At 28.4% G+C, this 23281-nt stretch overlaps 5 protein-coding genes across 5 annotated transcripts in view; 3 read left to right on the top strand and 2 right to left on the bottom strand.

The window, feature by feature from the left end:
* The first annotated feature begins 2294 nt into the window (after positions 1 to 2294).
* LOC149877245 (uncharacterized) lies at positions 2295 to 5117 on the top strand. Its single transcript, XM_090074330.1, has 2 exons — positions 2295 to 2801; positions 4833 to 5117. The coding sequence occupies exons 1-2, from the start codon at positions 2600 to 2602 to the stop codon at positions 5105 to 5107; spliced, it is 477 nt and encodes a 158-aa protein (XP_089930456.1). The 5' UTR covers positions 2295 to 2599; the 3' UTR covers positions 5108 to 5117.
* Positions 5118 to 8958: 3841 nt separating this feature from the next.
* LOC149877246 (uncharacterized) lies at positions 8959 to 11443 on the bottom strand. The gene is made up of 4 exons (XM_090073456.1): positions 11321 to 11443; positions 10905 to 11139; positions 10385 to 10489; positions 8959 to 10252 (listed from the first exon to the last, which is right to left on the bottom strand). The coding sequence occupies exons 2-4, from the start codon at positions 10937 to 10939 to the stop codon at positions 9832 to 9834; spliced, it is 561 nt and encodes a 186-aa protein (XP_089929582.1). The 5' UTR covers positions 10940 to 11139; positions 11321 to 11443; the 3' UTR covers positions 8959 to 9831.
* A 178-nt stretch (positions 11444 to 11621) lies between these two features.
* Positions 11622 to 13759, top strand: LOC149877247 (uncharacterized). Its single transcript, XM_090073453.1, has 3 exons — positions 11622 to 11813; positions 12229 to 12333; positions 12466 to 13759. Exons 1-3 carry the CDS (start codon positions 11779 to 11781, stop codon positions 12884 to 12886), a joined length of 561 nt encoding a protein of 186 aa, XP_089929579.1. The 5' UTR covers positions 11622 to 11778; the 3' UTR covers positions 12887 to 13759.
* A 7744-nt stretch (positions 13760 to 21503) lies between these two features.
* On the top strand, positions 21504 to 22019 carry LOC149877248 (uncharacterized). Its single transcript, XM_090074299.1, has one exon. The coding sequence runs from the start codon at positions 21504 to 21506 to the stop codon at positions 22017 to 22019; it is 516 nt and encodes a 171-aa protein (XP_089930425.1).
* A 79-nt stretch (positions 22020 to 22098) lies between these two features.
* LOC149877249 (NACHT, LRR and PYD domains-containing protein 9-like) overlaps positions 22099 to 23281 on the bottom strand; it is a 42987-nt gene continuing 41804 nt past the window's right edge. Inside the window, exon 6 of the mRNA XM_090073834.1 lies at positions 22099 to 22193. Within this exon, the coding sequence (XP_089929960.1) occupies positions 22186 to 22193 (8 nt within the window). The 3' untranslated portion in view covers positions 22099 to 22185. The remainder of the gene's footprint in view (positions 22194 to 23281) is intronic.

Genomic DNA, 23281 nt, shown 5'->3' on the forward strand with positions numbered 1-23281 from the left:
GTTACGAGAAGGCTTTGAGAAAGTTACGAAAATTGTTTAAATAAAGGAAGACAAATTATAGACATAAGGGATATATGGGTGGGCATTTAGGGTAGGGAAATTTATAGTTGGTTACATGATAAACGATAAAAGAAGGAACAGAAGAATTAGTAAGAAACAGTTTTTTTTATATAGTTTAAAGTGGAGAATATATTATTTGTTAATAACGGAAAAGATTTGTTAATCATAAAGAAATATATCACGCGCCAAGAAAAGTAAGTACGCATTATAGCACAAGTCGGAGTGCTACCATTACACAGAACCAAAAGAGGCATCCCAACATCCATACCCCTATCCTCCTAAAATACAAACCACTAAACCTCATCCCATTCCTAAAAGAAAACCCCTTACCCTTATACACAAATATAATCATACACAAAAAAGACCCGCCTCACACTATAATGAGAAAAAGGAAACATTAATGAAGTGGTACTACATACAGCTAATATGATACAGCAAATTAGGTTCAATGTTCAGATATTTTGGTCGAATTAAAAAAACCGCTATGAATGATATTCATACGCATTGCTCAATCTTTGTAATTAACTTATCCTTACAAGATAAACTACTTTTAAAGATATCTCTTTACTAATTGATCTGTATCATAATAATATTAGAGATTGATAAAATTAAATCAAGTGAAAAGTTAACACACATACAACAATACATAAATACGAAACTACAATACCCTTTAAAAAAATAATATCCTTATTTAATTTTTACGCGAATAAATTTTTTTTTAGCAAATAGATCTTTTATTTCAATTTAATCCGTGAAATTACAGCCACAACCAAATTAAGCTGTCTGGTTGTATGTCTGGTTACGATATAAACAAATACGCTTGAAAATTTTATGGTAATTCAGATATCTTAGTGCATAAAAATAGCCGATTTGATTTTGTTATCGTAATGAGATAAGGATAAAAATAGCTTTCTATTATGTATAATTTTACACCTTCTTTCAAATAAAACTTTTTTTAAAAAAAAGTAATATCTGAGTGAAGAAGAAAAAATGAGAAACGAAAATATATTTTTTATATATCAGGCAAAAAAGTTCAAATTAAAAATTTGTTTAGTGGATTAATTCTATATTTTGAGAGATCATCTCAAGTTTTTAATAAAGCTTGAAATAAAACTGAAAATGACAAGTATTAAGACCAAATTAAGAAAGAAAAATATTTTAATCAGTTCTACCTTGAAAGCTTTTTAATCGCATTAAATCATATTGCTATCAAAGTTTTAAGTTCGTCAATGCTACTATTACCTTGATTGCACGTTTAAGTTCGTCAATGCTACTATTACCTTGCATTGCACGTTTTGTAATAAAGAAAAAAATTCAGAATATTTTAAAACGGAATCTTTGAATACTCAGTAGGGAATACTTCATTCAAGAGAATTTTTACATTGAATTTACGATTCTTTTTATTTAAATTATTTTGCTTGTTGCTTCGTAAAATGAAACTTTTTGTTCTATTTTTTAAGAGTATTACACACATGTGTTTGCTTTCCAGCCGTTCTCCTATAATTTTCATTTTTGAGAGCATTATACACAGTCAATTTAAAAAGTTAGCGGTCCTACAGCTTTATCAAAAAAAAAAAGAAAAAAAAACTTTGGGATGCCCATTCAAAAAATCAAAGTCAAACTAAAAATTTGAAACTCATGTGCAGATTTTGTAGCACATGAGTTTCAAATTTTTGACGTGTAGTTCCATATAAATACAATAGACCAATATAGAGTAGTCTGTGAACAGCCTTTGCGACTTAAGTTGAAGTACTTGCACATAGTTTAAAGCCGGACATTAGTAGTGCAATCCTGTTATCTTGATTAAGCTTCATTATTAAAAAAACATCTCGAATTTCTGTGAAATTGACTTTTAATACTCTCAGCGAAAAGAAAGAACCTGAATTTCGAATAAACTCATTACAATTTGAGATGCGCATTTAAAAACCTTTAAGTCAAACTAATACGTCAAACAGTATGTACCAAATTTTTACAACCCTCTTCATGATAATATACATTTTGACTAATCAAATTAAGTTTGAATTAACACAAAAGTTTAAAACATAGTTAAATTTAGATAAGATTAAGATAATAAAACATGTTTTGCAAGTTGATAAAATGTCTCGCAATATTAGGGCGTTGTTTCTGATTTATGTTTTGTATTTAGTTTTAAACTTTTAAAATTGCATTGTGGGCTTTGTTTAACCAATTAAAATCCATAGAGTTGGTAACAACGTCATTAACGTATAAAGACTTTTCATATTTTCTATAGATTTAAACTATTACGTTGAGAGTTAAAGCATAGGTTCTCATACTTTGACAACTCAAAAATGACTGCAGAAAACGAAAAATGGGACGTAATGGTGTCGTATAATTGGAAAACGGGTAAAAAAATCGCTGAGTATCTATATAAAGTTTTAACTAAAAACGGCTATAAAGTTTGGATTGATAAAAAGAACATGAGTGGTCAATTAGAAAGCGAAATGGCAAAAGGTATCGCAAACTCTCAAATATATTGTTACTTATTTCAAAAGAATACCAGGAATCACATAACTGTAAGATGGAGTACACACATGCAAGCACCTGCAGAAAAAAGATCATACCAATCAAGGTTAAAAATTATGATCCTCCACCTGATTCCAACTTAGCTCTTATCATTTCAGGGAAGATATACTATCCACTTTATGAAAATAAGAAAAAAAACATGAAGAAGATATTAAAAGAAATTGAGAATTATATTGGAGAAAGAAGCTCGATCGAAGGTACGTAAAGGTTTAAAAAAAATTTTTTTTTTAAATCATTTTTTTATTTTGATTTATTTTATTATTATAATTTAACTCTATTTTTTTTCTCAAGACTCGTAAGAAACTAAATTAATTTCTCGGTTTGATATAGAACATTTTTTTTCATTAATCTATTTTCGGTAATGAATTGTGTAGGCGAGGCCGTTCTCCTCCGTGTTTGCTGTTTCTTTTTTGTTTGATTGTCGCTTCTAATTCTCATTATCTCGGACAGTTTAATATTAATGCGAAAAATTTAGAGAATTTATAACAGGAAATTCTTTTTGTTTTATATCAGTAAGTATTGAAATAACCCATAATATATGAAAGGTCTATTGCAGGCCAGGAGTTTTTTCGAATATTTTAACTAAAGCTATATTCAGCTTCTTATTTCTGTAAATAAGGACTTTGTTCTGTTTCGCGACACAATCCTGGCCTTATTTTTATACAATAAGAAGAAAATATGATAAACATGTTAAATTACGTCATCCTCCTTACATTTTGGTTCAACTTACTGTTTCTCCTTTTTTTAAACATGGCAAGAAATATTTTTTTTTCAAAATGTGTCAAAAAATTTTTTTTTGAATTCAAATAAAATACTTAATGCAAATGATGCAACTGACCTCACCATTTTATCTACCTAACAAACGAAATGTATTCTTTACTCAGGCAAATTTAAAAGCACTTACTTTAAAAAAGTTGTGATTTTCATTCCAATGACCATTCACAATTAGTAAAATTATGAAATAAACAAAATTTTTGTGAGTCATACACTCTTCTGTCTCTGCGAAAACTATTTAAAAAACTTCAATAAAATTTCTTTACTCCAAATAATCTTTGTTGGGAGTGTTGAATGAAAAAACTGCTTAATCTCAGAGCGTTCTCTATTTATCTTCGTTTCATAGATTATCTTATTAGAATAATAGGGAAAAGTTGGAAAGCAAACTTTTGTTTCAGAGAAAATAAGAAGTTTTCATTTACAGATTTAGATCCTAGAATCAAATTTCAATAAATTAATAACTATTCTTCCAAGATCTCGTAATGAAAGCACGAGAAGGTAAATTCTTCGTAATACCTAAAGATTCTCGCACTGTAGATATTCTTATAACTACGCAAACATTACTTTTAAGATATCATTTTTATGGGGAATGTAAAAAATGTTTTTTTTAGCGTTTAACTGTCAAAAAGATGCAATTCGGAGGTTTTTTACCAAGATTTCAGGGCTTGTAAACCAATTTCCATGGAAATCTAATACCACTGAATTAAACTCGTGATATTTACTGACAAATAAGTATCGTTTTTCCTGCAATGTGCACCACATACTGCGCTGAGCAGTGTGCGCTTAAATAGATTTGCAGCAAACTGCTAAAAAAATTTTAGAGAGCAGCTGATGTCATTTGCAAAATTATTTATACTAATAGTTGTGCAGGTCAAAATAATAATGCTCTAGCAAGATACTTAGACTCTTCAAAGAAATCTTTTTATGTTTCCATAGTTCTAGTTGGATTCCTTCTTTGAACAAAAATCTTCACCAGTTTTTATTAATTTCTTAGTAATATTTCTGTACCGTATCTCCAACCTGAGATTAATTGTGCATTTCTTGTTTTAATTTGCCAAATTCAAATCTTTAGTTTGCCTGAAAAGCAACTTAAAAAAATACTGCTATATTGCATGTATTTACTGAATAGAAGAATTGTTCTGGTTTAGTTGATTTGATAATCTTACAAATTTGCAACAAAGTTGATTCTTAATGACAAAATTGTAAAAAATAAAAAAGTAAACTTCAGAATAGTTTAAGAATATAAAAAATTATTATTAATTCGGTGGCATTTTTATTATAATTTTATAAAACGCAACATATATCATAATTCCTTTATTATTATCATTTTTAAATCAAATTGTTGTTATTGTTGTTATCTTTTTTTTTGTTGTTGTTATTATTATTATAATTGTCATCATTATTGTTGCTATTGTTAACATTTTTGTTTTTGTTATTGATATTATTATTTATAGGAGAAGATAATGAAGATGAAGATAATGATGAAGATGATGCTGAAGATGATGATGGAGATGATAATGAAGATGAAGATGATGATGAGGGTGATGATGAAGATGATGATGAAGTTGAAGATGAAGATGACGATGAAGATGAAGATGACGATGAAGATGAAGATGATGATGGTGGAGATGAAGATGAAGATGAAGAAAATGAAGATCATGAAGATGAAGATGATGGAGATGAAGATAAAGATGATGATAAAAAGAAGGTAAAAAAGATAAAGAAGTAGATGAAAAAGATAAAGATGAAGATGAATAAGACGAATAAAAACTAAAATATGAATATGAAGAAGACAAATGACGATGATGAAGAAGAAAAGATTTCAATTAAAAAAACCAACAGCTTTGAATTTGTTATTAAAGTATAAGTTTAAAAGCGGCGATGAAATAATTTTGCTAGATGGTAAAAAAAACACTAGAATTTATACTCATTTTAGGGAGATTTAAACGATTTTTCGTCAAAAGTTTTTCTATTAAAAATATTTGTTTTAAATTTAAATATCTCGACAACATTAAAAACTGGGAGGAAAAAGGAAAAATAAAAGCAACAAGAATATATATATATATATATATATATATATATATATATATATATATATATATATATATATATATATATATATATATAATATATATACAACATTAAAACTTTGATGAACGTTTTTGTTTGTACAAAAAAACCAAGTGAAAGAATATTTCATACCTCGATAATTAAATACAAGCATCCCTAACCATCTATAATATAATTAGTGCAGAAACGTTTAACGTTTAACGTTTAACGTCGTTTCGTCATTAGTTACTAGGCTTTGAATTAGTTACTAGGCTTTGAAAGAGCGCGTTCTTCATATGCACGCGGCCATTGGAGAAAGATCTTTTGAGCGAGTTAAAACTTTTTTCCTTTTGGAACTTAATTATTAGTTTAGATATATTACATAAAGAATCATCTTAATCAATTATATATCATATTATAATTGAAGTAAGTATATGAAATAGTTATATATACATTTTTATCAGATAAAGTAAAAAGGATTTAAATTTTTATTAGATAAAGTAGAAAGGATCTAAAGAAGAAAGGATTTTAATTTTTTAAACCGTATAGATTTTGTTTGTTTTAGTTTTTCTTTTAGCAGTTTTATTTTTACTAGCAATAAGCAACCCGTAATACGGGTTATGGTCGGTCTGTTAATTTATGGTGGCTGTTTTCCACAATTTAAAGTTGCGAAACCATTACTAATACCCTTTTAGAAAAACGCCTTCAAATTTAAAAAATTAAACCATCTGTAAAATTAAAATAAAAAGTATGCGGAGGTAAAATAATTTACCAATTACTTAACATTATTTGAGAAATTTAAAACTGACATGTCAAATCAGTGTAAGGCAGAACCATTTTCCTCGACTTTACTAAGTTCAAAACAATACGTTTTTAGTTACTGACAGAAAATAATAACACTTCATCATGCTTTAAATTGACGAAAAAAGCTAACTTTTTGTTATATTTTTTTATAACATGAACTTTAATTAATAACAGTAGTATAAAGCGAACGTTAATTATACATAAGTTATTAATTTTTTGGTATCCCCTTGATACATGTTTCTTTAAAAAAGGAAATTGTCTTTAAAACGTTAAATGCACACAACTAAATAAATTTATTAAAAATAACTGAACATTTGACCATTACTATTTATGGCACAAATCTGACCATTTTTATATATGGCCTCTTTGTTTCAACAGTTTTTAGCAAACGGTAATTTGCTACAATTTACTGAAAATTCCTTTTGCTACTCGAAATTTAATTCTCTTAAATGTTTTGACACTAATAAAGGACCTCCCTTCCCCGTTTTGGCATTAATGGTGGTCAGGAGAATAGAGTTATTTTTATTAAGAGTAATCAAATTTTTGATGAAGACCTTTTACCAGAATAATAAAATGTGAAACAATGATTTAAGAATTTAACATATATAAGAATTTATCTTTCCTCAAAATTAAGCTAATTAATTAGTTAAACACCTTATAAAATTTAAGTAACTCGATATTTGACAAATGAGCAAAACTACAATACTCACCCCCCGTTTAAAAAGATCCCCTAAGTTACTTACAACAGGGTGCTTATTCACAACTTTTCCGTAACTCTTGCGTAGCTGAGCAAAAGTTATGAAAAACTTACGCAAACTATTTTTTGCGTAACTATTTGGTATTCACAACTTTTTCGTAGCGTTTGCGTAAAGTTAAGGTTGCGCATGAGTTACGCAAAACTTACGCAAAAACTTACGCAAATATTTAAAAACTAGTTGTATAGAATAAGTAGTTAGTATTACTAAATTCTTTTGTTTTGATAGGTATCTACTAAAAATATTATATATATATATATATATATATATATATATATATATATATATATATATATATATGTATTTATATATATATATATATGTATATATATATATATATATATATATATATATATATATATATATATATATATATATATATAAATACATATATATACATATATATTTATATATTAATATATATATACATACATATATATATATATATATATATATATATATATATATATATATATATATATATATATATATATATATATATATATATATTTATATATATTTATATCTGCATGTGTGTCTTATATATAATTATATAATAACTAAGTTATTATATAATTATTTATACCTAAGAACGTTATATATAAATTATATATAACTAAGAACGTATATTTTCCCAAAAAAGGAAGTGAAGATGAGATGGAGAATTAAGGAGAATGAACGATTGAGAGAGAGATGTTTCTAGTAATTTCTTCCTTATTTGGGGAAATACACGTACTTAATTTAAATTTTAAATGTTTCTTTAACTAATTTCTTGATTAATTAAATTAAAATAGTATACTATTTACTCAGCAAATGATCTAATAAGGAAATAATTAAAAATTATAAATGTACATATTAATTTTTAATGCCTTTACTGATTACTATAAAATATCTGCAGACTTATTTATTATATTTTATTTATTATACGTATTTTTGTTAACAAAATAAAGTTCTTCAAAGTAGCATAAGTAATAAATAAATATTGCTGCTTAGAAGTAGGTTTTTATTTTTATTAACTCTTTTTTTCTACTAAATATTTTACTAATCATTTTTAATATTAATAGTAGTATAAATTTATATTAAATGGTACAAAAAAGTAGTTTAGTGCTTTAATTTATGTATGGCGTTTTATTTATTTATTTTATTATGGCATTATGATAAATATGTTGATGCTAAAATTTTTTGAGAAATTATTTACTCTAGTGTCAGAAATCACGAAAGATTCTAAAAAAAGAGCTGAAAATTGGACGCTTGAGCAGATAGGACTTTTGGTCAAGCTGTATAACGAGAATAGATGGTTCAATTTAGATAATAGATGGTTCAATTTAGAGTGAACCATCCATTATATAAAATGTTATGTATATATTTTTTTCACCTTAAAACAAGCTTATGTAGTACTTCTATATTTTTGGTAAATATAATAATATATTTTCCATATATTAACATACGTTAAGTTATTTCTTAAATAATACAACTATAACCTTTTTTTTTACAACAACAATAGCAATATATTATATTTCTATTGTTGTTGTTGTTGTTAAAAAAAAGGTTATAGCTGTATTTTTTAAGTAAATAACTTACGTATAGCAGTATAATATTAATATAAGTATATAATTTATTGGCAGTTACAAACAAAATCTGAAATCTTTTACAATAATTAAAACGCCATTTTTTAATATTAGATGATTTAAAGTTACGCCAAACGTAAGTCAGAAAATAGCAGACGTAACTTTTCTTGCGTAAACTTCGCTGAGCACTTTTTAGGAAAATGTTGTGAATACCGTTTTTTAGACTTTTTGCGTAAGTAAAAACTTACGCAAAAACTTAAGTTTTTGCTTAGGCAAAGTTTGTGAATATGACTTTGCGTAACTTTGAACTTACGCCAAAACTTACGCAAATTTTTGACTTACGAAAGAGTTGTGAATAAGCACCCAGATTATTAGGCATAAAATAGAGAAAATTAAAAAAAAAATTGAACTAATTGCATATATTTATATCATTTTAACTGACAAAAATTTACAATAAAAGGTAATCAGGTTTTCTTTTTATAAATCGTATAAATGCGTCAATCGTAAATCTTAAAGAAAAAAAAAAAAAACCACATAAAAACTGAACATGGATTTACCTATTTATAGTAACCTATTTTGACATGGCAGTTAATATAAACATTTATCGAAAATGTAACTATAAAATCTGTTTCGAAGTGCAAAGGATTAACAATACTAAAATAAATTTTTTAAAAAAAAAAAAGTCAAATTAAGATATAAACTGCATTTTTAGCATAATGTTGGCTTTTAGTAAATAAATAAAAGCAGTAAGTTCCAATAATGAAACTACCTATTATTCATTTTTAACAATAGACACCAACGTGAAGGTAAGCCAAGCAGTCTATCAACACAAAACATCACAACAATAACACATAGCAATAGAATATTTACACCCTTGATCCTAATATCCAGCGAAAATAATAAACCAAATTAAAATATGAAAGGCAAACCTAGAAAACCAATTTAAAGTTAACTATATATTTATCTTTTTACTAAACATATAACTACATAAAAGTATATTTGTTTTTATGTTCAATATTAGTTATTCAATTACTTCAAATTTAGGACATGCAAACACCCTAGATTTAAAGATCAAGGTTGCATACTCTCATACACATTACGCTAAACATTAACAGACATTATTATGTGTTTTGAGAATAATTAAAAAAGGCTAGACAACACAACCTAGCTCCGAAGCAGTAACTCCGCCTGGCACTAAATGCTGCCAAGTCACAACTCTGCTATAAATACATTGCTTGGCTGGCAAGGTTATCAATCTTGCTCAACATAATGCCAAATCACACCACTTTGAAAACATGGAAACAACATAATTTAAACATATATACAGCTATAAACAAATATGGTTTCCTATAACACATTTGATTAATAATCTTTTCAATTTGATGAAGAGTAGCTTGTTCAGCTATTAGAAGTGGGACTGAGTGGTGAATGAAATCTTCCATCATAAAAAATTTGTATGTATTCCAGAGATGTAAAGAATTGTCAGGTTCACAAAAGGTCAAAATAATTGAAATCAATTGTCTAATTTTCTTCGGCATATGTGTTAAAACCGCCTCAAAAAGAGTATTCTGCCATTCAGTGTCATCTTGCAACAGACTTTTCAAAACACATGCTTCACGAAACGTTTCAAGGACAATACCATTAACAGTATGCACATCCTCCCAAGATGTTGCTCCTTTTGCTTGTAAAAGTAACAGTCTAAGAAAAAACAATACTCCAGTTTGATTAACTTTATACATTCTTACTATCACCTTATTACCACCCCTTTATCTAACCTTCCATTTACAATGTTTATCATCAAATATAAAGTGATAAGGAATGTCTACATACGAATAGCAATATGCTCTTTCATTTTCAGTATTTAACTTAAACCATGCCATTAGGTGCATATCACGCTGAGCTGCACGATCTAAAGCCATATGTTCTGCTCCTTCTCTAAAATACAACAATTGATTTTCAGGTAAATGTTTACCAAGTCACAGCACTTTAAAAACACGGAAAGAGCATAACATAAACATATGTACAAACTATAAGCACAATAAATGTGTTTAAATATGTATATAAGGTTAAATATATACTAAAATAAATAAATACCATATATACATATTTAAACACATTTTTAAAACAATTATGTAACACATATTAACACATACACAAACAGTAAAAAAACACTTTACATTATTATAAAAACACATTGATAAAACAACTATAAAGCGCTTATTACCACACACACATACATATGAAAAAAGCATATATGTAAACAATAAACGTGTGCAAACAAAAATTCTAAAAATGACGCAAGAAAATATAAAAAGATACAAAATATATATTTACAAACAATTCTCTTTACCTTCTTTTTTTTCTCATAAGAACTGTAATCTTCATAACAACATTTAACCTTTACATACAATAACATGTGACATGCCATATCAGTGTTGGCACAAAAGTTTAATTTATTTTTCTAAATTTTCTAAAGAAGAAAAAAAATAGTTAATAGCATCACAGAAATTTCAAAGTATTAATAACCCTTTTATGGAAATAGCATTAGTATAACTTTAAATAACATCCATTCCCCTATTTTCTTTCTAAAAAATAAAATAATAAAAATAAAACTGCTAAAAGAAAAACTAAAACAAACAAAATCTATACGATTTAAAAAATTAAAATCCTTTCTTCTTTAGATCCTTTCTACTTTATCTAATAAAAATTTAAATCCTTTCTACTTTATCTGATAAAAATGTATATATAACTATTTCATATACTTACTTCAATTATAATATGATATATAATTGATTAAGATGATTCTTTATGTAATATATCTAAACTAATAATTAAATTCCAAAAGGAAAAAAGTTTTAACTCGCTCAAAAGATCTTTCTCCAATGGCCGCGTGCATTTGAAAAACGCGCTCTTTCAAAGGCTAGTAACTAATTCAAAGCCTAGTAACTAATGACGAAACGACGTTAAACGTTAAACGTTAAACGTTTCTGTACTAATTATATTATAGATTATTTTATTTTTTAGAAAGAAAATAGGGGAATGGATGTTATTTAAAGTTATACTAATGCTATTTCCATAAAAGGGTTATTAATACTTTGAAATTTCTGTGATGCTATTAACTATTTTTTTTCTTCTTTAGAAAATTTAGAAAAATAAATTAAACTTTTGTGCCAACACTGATATGGCATGTCACATGTTATTGTATGTAAAGGTTAAATGTTGTTATGAAGATTACAGTTCTTATGAGAAAAAAAAGAAGGTAAAGAGAATTGTTTGTAAATATATATTTTGTATCTTTTTATATTTTCTTGCGTCATTTTTAGAATTTTTGTTTGCACACGTTTATTGTTTACATATATGCTTTTTTCATATGTATGTGTGTGTGGTAATAAGCGCTTTATAGTTGTTTTATCAATGTGTTTTTATAATAATGTAAAGTGTTTTTTTACTGTTTGTGTATGTGTTAATATGTGTTACATAATTGTTTTAAAAATGTGTTTAAATATGTATATATGGTATTTATTTATTTTAGTATATATTTAACCTTATATACATATTTAAACACATTTATTGTGCTTATAGTTTGTACATATGTTTATGTTATGCTCTTTCCGTGTTTTTAAAGTGCTGTGACTTGGTAAACATTTACCTGAAAATCAATTGTTGTATTTTAGAGAAGGAGCAGAACATATGGCTTTAGATCGTGCAGCTCAGCGTGATATGCACCTAATGGCATGGTTTAAGTTAAATACTGAAAATGAAAGAGCATATTGCTATTCGTATGTAGACATTCCTTATCACTTTATATTTGATGATAAACATTGTAAATGGAAGGTTAGATAAAGGGGTGGTAATAAGGTGATAGTAAGAATGTATAAAGTTAATCAAACTGGAGTATTGTTTTTTCTTAGACTGTTACTTTTACAAGCAAAAGGAGCAACATCTTGGGAGGATGTGCATACTGTTAATGGTATTGTCCTTGAAACGTTTCGTGAAGCATGTGTTTTGAAAAGTCTGTTGCAAGATGACACTGAATGGCAGAATACTCTTTTTGAGGCGGTTTTAACACATATGCCGAAGAAAATTAGACAATTGATTTCAATTATTTTGACCTTTTGTGAACCTGACAATTCTTTACATCTCTGGAATACATACAAATTTTTTATGATGGAAGATTTCATTCACCACTCAGTCCCACTTCTAATAGCTGAACAAGCTACTCTTCATCAAATTGAAAAGATTATTAATCAAATGTGTTATAGGAAACCATATTTGTTTATAGCTGTATATATGTTTAAATTATGTTGTTTCCATGTTTTCAAAGTGGTGTGATTTGGCATTATGTTGAGCAAGATTGATAACCTTGCCAGCCAAGCAATGTATTTATAGCAGAGTTGTGACTTGGCAGCATTTAGTGCCAGGCGGAGTTACTGCTTCGGAGCTAGGTTGTGTTGTCTAGCCTTTTTTAATTATTCTCAAAACACATAATAATGTCTGTTAATGTTTAGCGTAATGTGTATGAGAGTATGCAACCTTGATCTTTAAATCTAGGGTGTTTGCATGTCCTAAATTTGAAGTAATTGAATAACTAATATTGAACATAAAAACAAATATACTTTTATGTAGTTATATGTTTAGTAAAAAGATAAATATATAGTTAACTTTAAATTGGTTTTCTAGGTTTGCCTTTCATATTTTAATTTGGTTTATTATTTTCGCTGGATATTAGGATCAAGGGTGTAAATATTCTATTGCTATGTGTTATTGTTGTGATGTTTTGTGTTGATAGACTGCTTGGCTTACCTTCACGTTGGTGTCTATTGTTAAAAATGAATAATAGGTAGTTTCATTATTGGAACTTACTGCTTTTATTTATTTACTAAAAGCCAACATTATGCTAAAAATGCAGTTTATATCTTAATTTGACTTTTTTTTTTTTAAAAAATTTATTTTAGTATTGTTAATCCTTTGCACTTCGAAACAGATTTTATAGTTACATTTTCGATAAATGTTTATATTAACTGCCATGTCAAAATAGGTTACTATAAATAGGTAAATCCATGTTCAGTTTTTATGTGGTTTTTTTTTTTTTTCTTTAAGATTTACGATTGACGCATTTATACGATTTATAAAAAGAAAACCTGATTACCTTTTATTGTAAATTTTTGTCAGTTAAAATGATATAAATATATGCAATTAGTTCAATTTTTTTTTTAATTTTCTCTATTTTATGCCTAATAATCTGGGTGCTTATTCACAACTCTTTCGTAAGTCAAAAATTTGCGTAAGTTTTGGCGTAAGTTCAAAGTTACGCAAAGTCATATTCACAAACTTTGCCTAAGCAAAAACTTAAGTTTTTGCGTAAGTTTTTACTTACGCAAAAAGTCTAAAAAACGGTATTCACAACATTTTCCTAAAAAGTGCTCAGCGAAGTTTACGCAAGAAAAGTTACGTCTGCTATTTTCTGACTTACGTTTGGCGTAACTTTAAATCATCTAATATTAAAAAATGGCGTTTTAATTATTGTAAAAGATTTCAGATTTTGTTTGTAACTGCCAATAAATTATATACTTATATTAATATTATACTGCTATACGTAAGTTATTTACTTAAAAAATACAGCTATAACCTTTTTTTTAACAACAACAACAACAATAGAAATATAATATATTGCTATTGTTGTTGTAAAAAAAAAGGTTATAGTTGTATTATTTAAGAAATAACTTAACGTATGTTAATATATGGAAAATATATTATTATATTTACCAAAAATATAGAAGTACTACATAAGCTTGTTTTAAGGTGAAAAAAATATATACATAACATTTTATATAATGGATGGTTCACTCTAAATTGAACCATCTATTATCTAAATTGAACCATCTATTCTCGTTATACAGCTTGACCAAAAGTCCTATCTGCTCAAGCGTCCAATTTTCAGCTCTTTTTTTAGAATCTTTCGTGATTTCTGACACTAGAGTAAATAATTTCTCAAAAAATTTTAGCATCAACATATTTATCATAATGCCATAATAAAATAAATAAATAAAACGCCATACATAAATTAAAGCACTAAACTACTTTTTTGTACCATTTAATATAAATTTATACTACTATTAATATTAAAAATGATTAGTAAAATATTTAGTAGAAAAAAAGAGTTAATAAAAATAAAAACCTACTTCTAAGCAGCAATATTTATTTATTACTTATGCTACTTTGAAGAACTTTATTTTGTTAACAAAAATACGTATAATAAATAAAATATAATAAATAAGTCTGCAGATATTTTATAGTAATCAGTAAAGGCATTAAAAATTAATATGTACATTTATAATTTTTAATTATTTCCTTATTAGATCATTTGCTGAGTAAATAGTATACTATTTTAATTTAATTAATCAAGAAATTAGTTAAAGAAACATTTAAAATTTAAATTAAGTACGTGTATTTCCCCAAATAAGGAAGAAATTACTAGAAACATCTCTCTCTCAATCGTTCATTCTCCTTAATTCTCCATCTCATCTTCACTTCCTTTTTTGGGAAAATATACGTTCTTAGTTATATATAATTTATATATAACGTTCTTAGGTATAAATAATTATATAATAACTTAGTTATTATATAATTATATATAAGACACACATGCAGATATAAATATATATAAATATATATATATATATATATATATATATATATATATATATATATATATATATATATATATATATATATATATATATATATATATGTATGTATATATATATTAATATATAAATATATATGTATATATATGTATTTATATATATATATATATATATATATATATATATATATATATATATATATACATATATATATATATATAAATACATATATATATATATATATATATATATATATATATATATATATATATATATATATATATATATATATATAATATTTTTAGTAGATACCTATCAAAACAAAAGAATTTAGTAATACTAACTACTTATTCTATACAACTAGTTTTTAAATATTTGCGTAAGTTTTTGCGTAAGTTTTGCGTAACTCATGCGCAACCTTAACTTTACGCAAACGCTACGAAAAAGTTGTGAATACCAAATAGTTACGCAAAAAATAGTTTGCGTAAGTTTTTCATAACTTTTGCTCAGCTACGCAAGAGTTACGGAAAAGTTGTGAATAAGCACCCTGTTGTAAGTAACTTAGGGGATCTTTTTAAACGGGGGGTGAGTATTGTAGTTTTGCTCATTTGTCAAATATCGAGTTACTTAAATTTTATAAGGTGTTTAACTAATTAATTAGCTTAATTTTGAGGAAAGATAAATTCTTATATATGTTAAATTCTTAAATCATTGTTTCACATTTTATTATTCTGGTAAAAGGTCTTCATCAAAAATTTGATTACTCTTAATAAAAATAACTCTATTCTCCTGACCACCATTAATGCCAAAACGGGGAAGGGAGGTCCTTTATTAGTGTCAAAACATTTAAGAGAATTAAATTTCGAGTAGCAAAAGGAATTTTCAGTAAATTGTAGCAAATTACCGTTTGCTAAAAACTGTTGAAACAAAGAGGCCATATATAAAAATGGTCAGATTTGTGCCATAAATAGTAATGGTCAAATGTTCAGTTATTTTTAATAAATTTATTTAGTTGTGTGCATTTAACGTTTTAAAGACAATTTCCTTTTTTAAAGAAACATGTATCAAGGGGATACCAAAAAATTAATAACTTATGTATAATTAACGTTCGCTTTATACTACTGTTATTAATTAAAGTTCATGTTATAAAAAAATATAACAAAAAGTTAGCTTTTTTCGTCAATTTAAAGCATGATGAAGTGTTATTATTTTCTGTCAGTAACTAAAAACGTATTGTTTTGAACTTAGTAAAGTCGAGGAAAATGGTTCTGCCTTACACTGATTTGACATGTCAGTTTTAAATTTCTCAAATAATGTTAAGTAATTGGTAAATTATTTTACCTCCGCATACTTTTTATTTTAATTTTACAGATGGTTTAATTTTTTAAATTTGAAGGCGTTTTTCTAAAAGGGTATTAGTAATGGTTTCGCAACTTTAAATTGTGGAAAACAGCCACCATAAATTAACAGACCGACCATAACCCGTATTACGGGTTGCTTATTGCTAGTTAAAATAAAAGGCTTAAGAAGAAATGGATCTTTTTATAGTTTCAATATAAAAATTATGTGCGCGCAGAAAAGGAAGTAAAGACGTAAACAAACGTTATTTTAACAGTAATTTCATCGAGATTTACTAAGCAGTATTGAAATTTGCCAAGCAATACTGATATTTACTAAGGAATTGTACTGAAACAACGCGATGAGTGTTTTGTTTAATGTCTATTTAAGTTGAGAAAAGCAAATTATATAGCTTGCTTTTGAACTGTTTTACAAAATGAGGACAATATATATATATATATATATATATATATATATATATATATATATATATATATATATATATATATATATATATATATATATATATATACAGTATTGGACAAAACATTTGCAACCAAATAATGCTAATTTAGTTTATTTATATAAAAGTGCTGCATTTTTTCAATTTAGAGAAATAACTATGTAACTGTTTAGAGACAAAGTTCTTCAAGTTTTATTCATCACAAAGCTCATTATTTCTACACGAAAATTAATAAATTAATCAAAAGTATTAAAAAAGTTGATTTCCTTCTGGACAAAACAAGTGCAACTCGACAAAATGTTGACCAAGCTGTATTTCGCTATCAATATTTCGTGGCGAATCCTTTGTTGTCGATCACAGCCTTGCATCTTCAAGGCATAGATTCGATCAGGTGTTCAATGAAACTTTGTGGAATCGCTGCCCAGGCCTTTTGGATTTGTTCAAACAGTTGATCCTTATTACGAACATCTTCACGATTATTTCTGCGGTCGACGATCTCCCACAGGTTCTCGATAGGGTTGAGATCCGGAGATTGAGGCGGCCAATCCATCACTGATAGGTGGTTGTCTTGAAACCACTGCTTGACTACTCTTACAGTGTGTTTCGGATCGTTGTCTTGCTGAAAAACCCATTTTATTGGCATATTCCATTCAGCATGAGGTAACATAACATCTTTCAGGATATTTTTATACATGAAACGGACCATTATTCTATCGTTTCGATGTATTGGACCTTGACCGTTAGCAGAAAAACACCCCCAGACCATTAAAATTGTCCCCACCATGCTTCACGGTCTTATGGCAATAACGTAAATCGAGGCGTTTTCCGGCCGATCGACGTACACGGCAAATGCCATCGCTCCCAATGATGTTGAACTTCGATTCCTTACTGAACAGGACAGTTCGCCATTACTGCACATTCCAGTCAATATGAGATGTAGCAAACAGGAGTCTTTTCTTCTGGTTTTTTAGTGAATTCAGCGGTTTCTTTGCAGGACGTCGAGAAAACAATCCGGCTTCAACAGCACGTCGTCTGATTGTTCGGTCCGATACAGGCAGCTCTAATTGCTTTTGTATCTTGACTGATGATTTCCAGGGATCCTTCTTGACGGATCTGATCATAGAATCCTCTCTAGAAGTGGTGGAACGCGGTCTTCCACCTTTGTTATCTGCTGCCAACTTCCCCGTAGAACGTTATTTGGAACATAGTCTTGATACAGTCCATTTTTTCACGCGATATTTATCACAATTACTTTTTTGTGACATTCCACTTACGTAATCGCCAATAATTTTCTTTCTTTGTTCCAATCCAAGACTGTCGAGAGCCATTTTTGCACTTGAAGTCATAAAAGTAATAATTATTTCTGGATGCTACTGGATGCTTCCAGATGCTTCTTCTGGAAACTTCTGGAAGCTTCTGCATGCTTCTGGAAACTTCTGGATACTTCCTTTAATTATTAAAAAACTTCCGTCACGTTGACACGGACCAGACTTAAGAAAATGAAACAAACCAAAAAATTGCACTTGTTTTATCCGCTGCAAAATGGCACTTGTCAACGAAGTTCTGCCTGTGTGCTGTCACCTGTCAGCTGATTGCACATGTCATGGCATGCTATGACTCCAGACTCCTTAACTGTTTGCTGTGGTAGTATAGTTCGTTTCGTTTTTAAGACATGTAAAATTAGAAACACTTTTTAGCATTGTTTGATGTTGGTTGCCAATGTTTTGTCCAATACTGTATCTGTTATGGAATTTGTTTAATTGTTAGTCTTATTTCATCATATAGCTGAGAGATACTCTTCAGTTTACTAGGGAGTTAATTTCATTAATTCACTAATCACCGAAAAGACTGACTTGGCTCAAGGGATTTTAGCAAGAAAGTGACCTCTAGACCATTTTGACCTACACGATGGATGTTGCAAAGCACATTGCTTGCATCAATGCTAAATAATTGAAAGGAATTACGAAAATTCTTTTCAGAACTGTTTAATACTGAAAAAGATAAGGCGGGGGCAAAAGCAAACGGAATTATGGAGCAACTGAATAAGGCAGATACATTTATCATATTGAAAATTACTAGTAGCATCCTAAAACATTTTGAAAGAGCTAATACCGTTATCTAGAGTAAAAGTCTACATTTAAAAACATGCAATGATATTATTGATATATTGAAAGACACCATTTACAACATTAGAGAAAAATTTAATACTTTCATGTGGGAAGGATTTAAAAGAGGAATGGAAACTTCTTGGTTTAGATGAACCTAAAGAACCAAGGAAAAGAAAGTCACCAATAAGATTTTACTGTGGATTAACAGAGCGACACATTTTCACTGCAAAAGAGCGTTACAATAAAGTTTACAAAGAAATCATTGACTTTGTTCTAAGCGGCCTAGCCTAAGCCTAGCATCAAAGCTTACCTCTGGCTCCCAATTGTTGTAGTCGAATGAAGAGTCTTTTTTGGTTAATTTAGAAGTCTCTTCAAAAACAATTTGCGACTTATAAAGATGATCTAAATATTAATCGACTTAAATTGCATAAGAACATGTTTCATGGTGCCAAACATTTTAAAGTAGCGTCTTTCATGGGCGTTTTAAATGCCTTGAAACGTCATAAAAATAGCATAATTCATCTAAAAGAGCGAATAAAGATCGTGCACTTACTTATGACAGTTCCAATAACAACATGTACTACAGACGATCATTTTCTATGCTAAAAAGAATGAAGATATACTTAAGAAATAAAATGACCCGGAAGAAGTTAAATTAGGGGAAAGTCGGGTAATATGGGATAGTGGGTAATATGGGATACCCCTATTATCTACTTATAGGTCAGTGTTATAAAATATTTGTTGAATTGGAATCGAGGCTAATGTCAGGAGGTTACTTCCGCAAGTATAAGTTGTTCTCTTTCGAACTATTTGGGTCTGAAAAAAGTCTTGCAAGTTTTCACCAGTGAACCTTATATAACATCGACTTTGTTACAAGAGGCCGAAAAATTCTAAAAAGGTAAAATATCTTTCTTTATTCAGAATTTAATTAGTAACTGACCAATTATTAAACATAAAATACCTTTTAAGGGTTGTCCATTCCACGTGGTACATAAAGAAAAAACAAAATTAGATGTGTGCTATAAATTGGGGTAATATGAGATACCTAAATGGGGGTAATATGGGATACCATCCCATATTACCCACGTTATTTCCATTATTTAGTTTTCATCTTATTATATTTTCAATGCTAATTCTGCTTTTATTGTATTGTCAGAATTGAGCTAGCCAGGAGTTTCATTAACATTAATTATTAGTCTGGGTGTGTTAAGTATTAACTTGAGATTAAAAAATAAACAATTTATAAACAATTTTGTTATTCGTGATAAAAAAAGCTAAAAAACCAACAACAGTTTCTCATTAGTATAAACCACCTTAAGATCCAACAGCTCTGTAAAAATGTTCAGAATTTTAAAGTGCATTAATTGAATAGACACTAACAACTTCCTTAAGTCATATTATTAGTCATAATGATAAATGTGTTAATTTTTAAAATTTCTTTTTACGCTAAAAAAGCTTTATCATTTTTAGATATTTTTTCTTTCATACATCTTTGATTAGGGTCGCATTCAGAAATAGCACATTGAAAATAGACTCTTATTTGTTAAACTCTTTTTTAAAAACTACATTTTTATGTTTTTATTTTATAAACCCTTAAGAGGTTTTAAATTCTAGAAAATAAAATGTATAAAAGTTCTCACTCTTTTTTTTTGGTCATTTATTTAGATGCCGAGAACATTTGAAAAAAAAAGTGAGGCAGCAGTGGTCAGCAGAAGCTATGACAGCAGCTATTAATGCCGTTAGAAAAAAAGAAATGGGCTAAATAAAAGCTAGCAAAGTCTTCAATATCTCTTGGTCAACTCTGGAACGCAAGGTAAAATACAACGATCATCCAGTACAAGAATAAATTAGTCTCCTTTTTGGACGAAAACCCATTTTCTCTTCCAAATTTGAATCAGATCTGGCTGATTACATAGTAGAAATGGAAGCCAGGCTTTTTGATCATACCAGCCTAGATGTCCGTAGACTGGCCTTTCAGCTTGCAAAATTTAACGGTATTCCCAAACGTTTTAACTCTGCAAAAGAAAGAGCTGGAAAAAACTGGCTAGCATCATTTTTAAGACGACATTCACACTTATCTATAAGAACCCCAGAATCCACTTCCATTGCAAGAGCTACAGCGTTTAACAAAGTAAATGTGGGCAAATTTTTTGACCTTTCGGAAAGGGAAATCGATGAAAAGATATTTAAACCTAAAAAATTTTTAATTTGGATGAAAAGGGCATTACCACTGTCCAGTCCAATAATGGCAAAATAATAGCACTGAAAGGGAAAAAATAAGTTGGCATCCTTTCTTCAGCTGAAAAAGGACGGTTGGTTGCTACAATACTTTGCATGAGTGCATCTGGGAATATATCCCACCTATGTTTATTTTTCCTCGACAGCGCTTTAAAATGGAGTTAATGGACGGCGCACCAGCAGGATATACTTATGCCTGTCATAAGACTGGCTGGATTCAACTTGAATTTTTTACCCAATGGCTCAGACATTTCATTGAATGTGTAAAGCCTAGTCAGGAAAGCCCTGCTTTACTTATATTAGATGTTCATGCCTCACATACCAAGAATTTGGAGGCCATCAATTTGGCTAGACAACATTTTATAACAATTATCTGTCTCCCACCGCACTGCACTCACAGAATGCAACCTCTTGATGTTGCATTTATGAAGCCGTTAACTACTTATTATGACTCCGAGATTCAGATGTTGCTCCGCTCAGATCCCGGGCGAATCGTCACAGAGTTCCAAATAACTTCTATATTTGCGAAGGTCTATCTGCGCACTGCCAGCCTCGCAACAGCAGTTAATGGATATGAAAAGACTGGAATTTGGCCAGTAAATAGAAATTTGAGGAGTGGGAGTTTAAAGCGGCAGAAACAACAGAAATGCCTGCCCCTGAAAGTGAGATAACCATTCAATCGCAATATCCGCCAGTGGCCAGCACCTCTAGTGATACACCCATGTTGGCTAGTGAAATAAGTTCTTACCCCGTAGCCGAAGAAAGGGTGAACAGAACCAGAAGGCGTAAGGGTTTTACTGCTGTGCTGACAAGTTCCCCTTACAAACAATCGCTTAGTCAGAAGCCTGAAAAAAATGAAATAACAAAAGGAAAATCAAAACTGAAAAAAAAACATTGATTGCATTGACAGCGATTAAAAATTGAAATTCTTTTTTATTAATTTTTTCTTTTTTTTGTAATATTAAAGCTGTTTTTATTTTTCTCTATAAATTTTTGTTTTTGTTTTATTGATTAATAAGATCTTGCATAACTTATTACCAACCTTAGCTGACATTGATCAGGTGTCCCATATTACCCCACCCTTGAGGGTAATATGGAATACCCAAACATTTTCTGTTTATTAAATTTTCTCAAAGTGTATTGAAGCTTTTAAACTCATCTTTTACAGAAATGATATTTGATAGCTATTGAAACTAATTGACTATTAGCAACAACATCAATTTTAAAAATTTCATTTTTATAGGTCGTTAAAATTAAGTATCCCTATTACCCCACTTTCCCCTACTATTCGAAGCAATACTTTTGCTATAAAAATTGTTAGTTCATGAATTAATAAAAAGTACCATATTTTTAATTATTCATGTAGGAACGTCTTCTATTATGTTACTCAAAATCTCAATTTGTTATCACTTATATTTTTGAATAAATGTATGTGCATCTTGCCAAGTACATTTCTCATTTATTTTGAAATTGTGTCACAAATAATATCAGTTTCCTCTTTTATTTTTTGCATTTCAAGTAAATAATAGCCTCTTGTGTTCTTATTGAAGTTAGTGGTAATCCATAAATGATGTCAGTAAATTAAAGAAAGGGAGCAAGAAATTTTTGCCTTCGATTTTTTTTTAATAAATGAATATTTTTTGATACTCGTTTTCGTCATTTTTTAATAACGCAACTGTTTCATTTCAAAAGCTATACTTCAAATCAGCAAAATAAGTAATTAAAGAAATGAGCTTGTTTTCGTTTTATAGGAAAATTGACGAAGTAAATCAATGCATTAACCAATAATCTGTCGATTATATGCAAATAATCGACGCGCATAAAATTAATCGACTGAAACTTCTTCACATCATCTGTGACGTGATCTTTTATATACAAATTTTTACGTTACACTTAAAAACACTTAAACATTTTTTGTTGAATCACAACAGCT

Source organism: Hydra viridissima, unplaced genomic scaffold (assembly GCF_058129835.1).
Source record: "Hydra viridissima isolate aposymbiotic clone 2 unplaced genomic scaffold, HvirCarnegie_v1 scaffold_16, whole genome shotgun sequence".
Taxonomy (NCBI): Eukaryota; Metazoa; Cnidaria; class Hydrozoa; order Anthoathecata; family Hydridae; genus Hydra; species Hydra viridissima.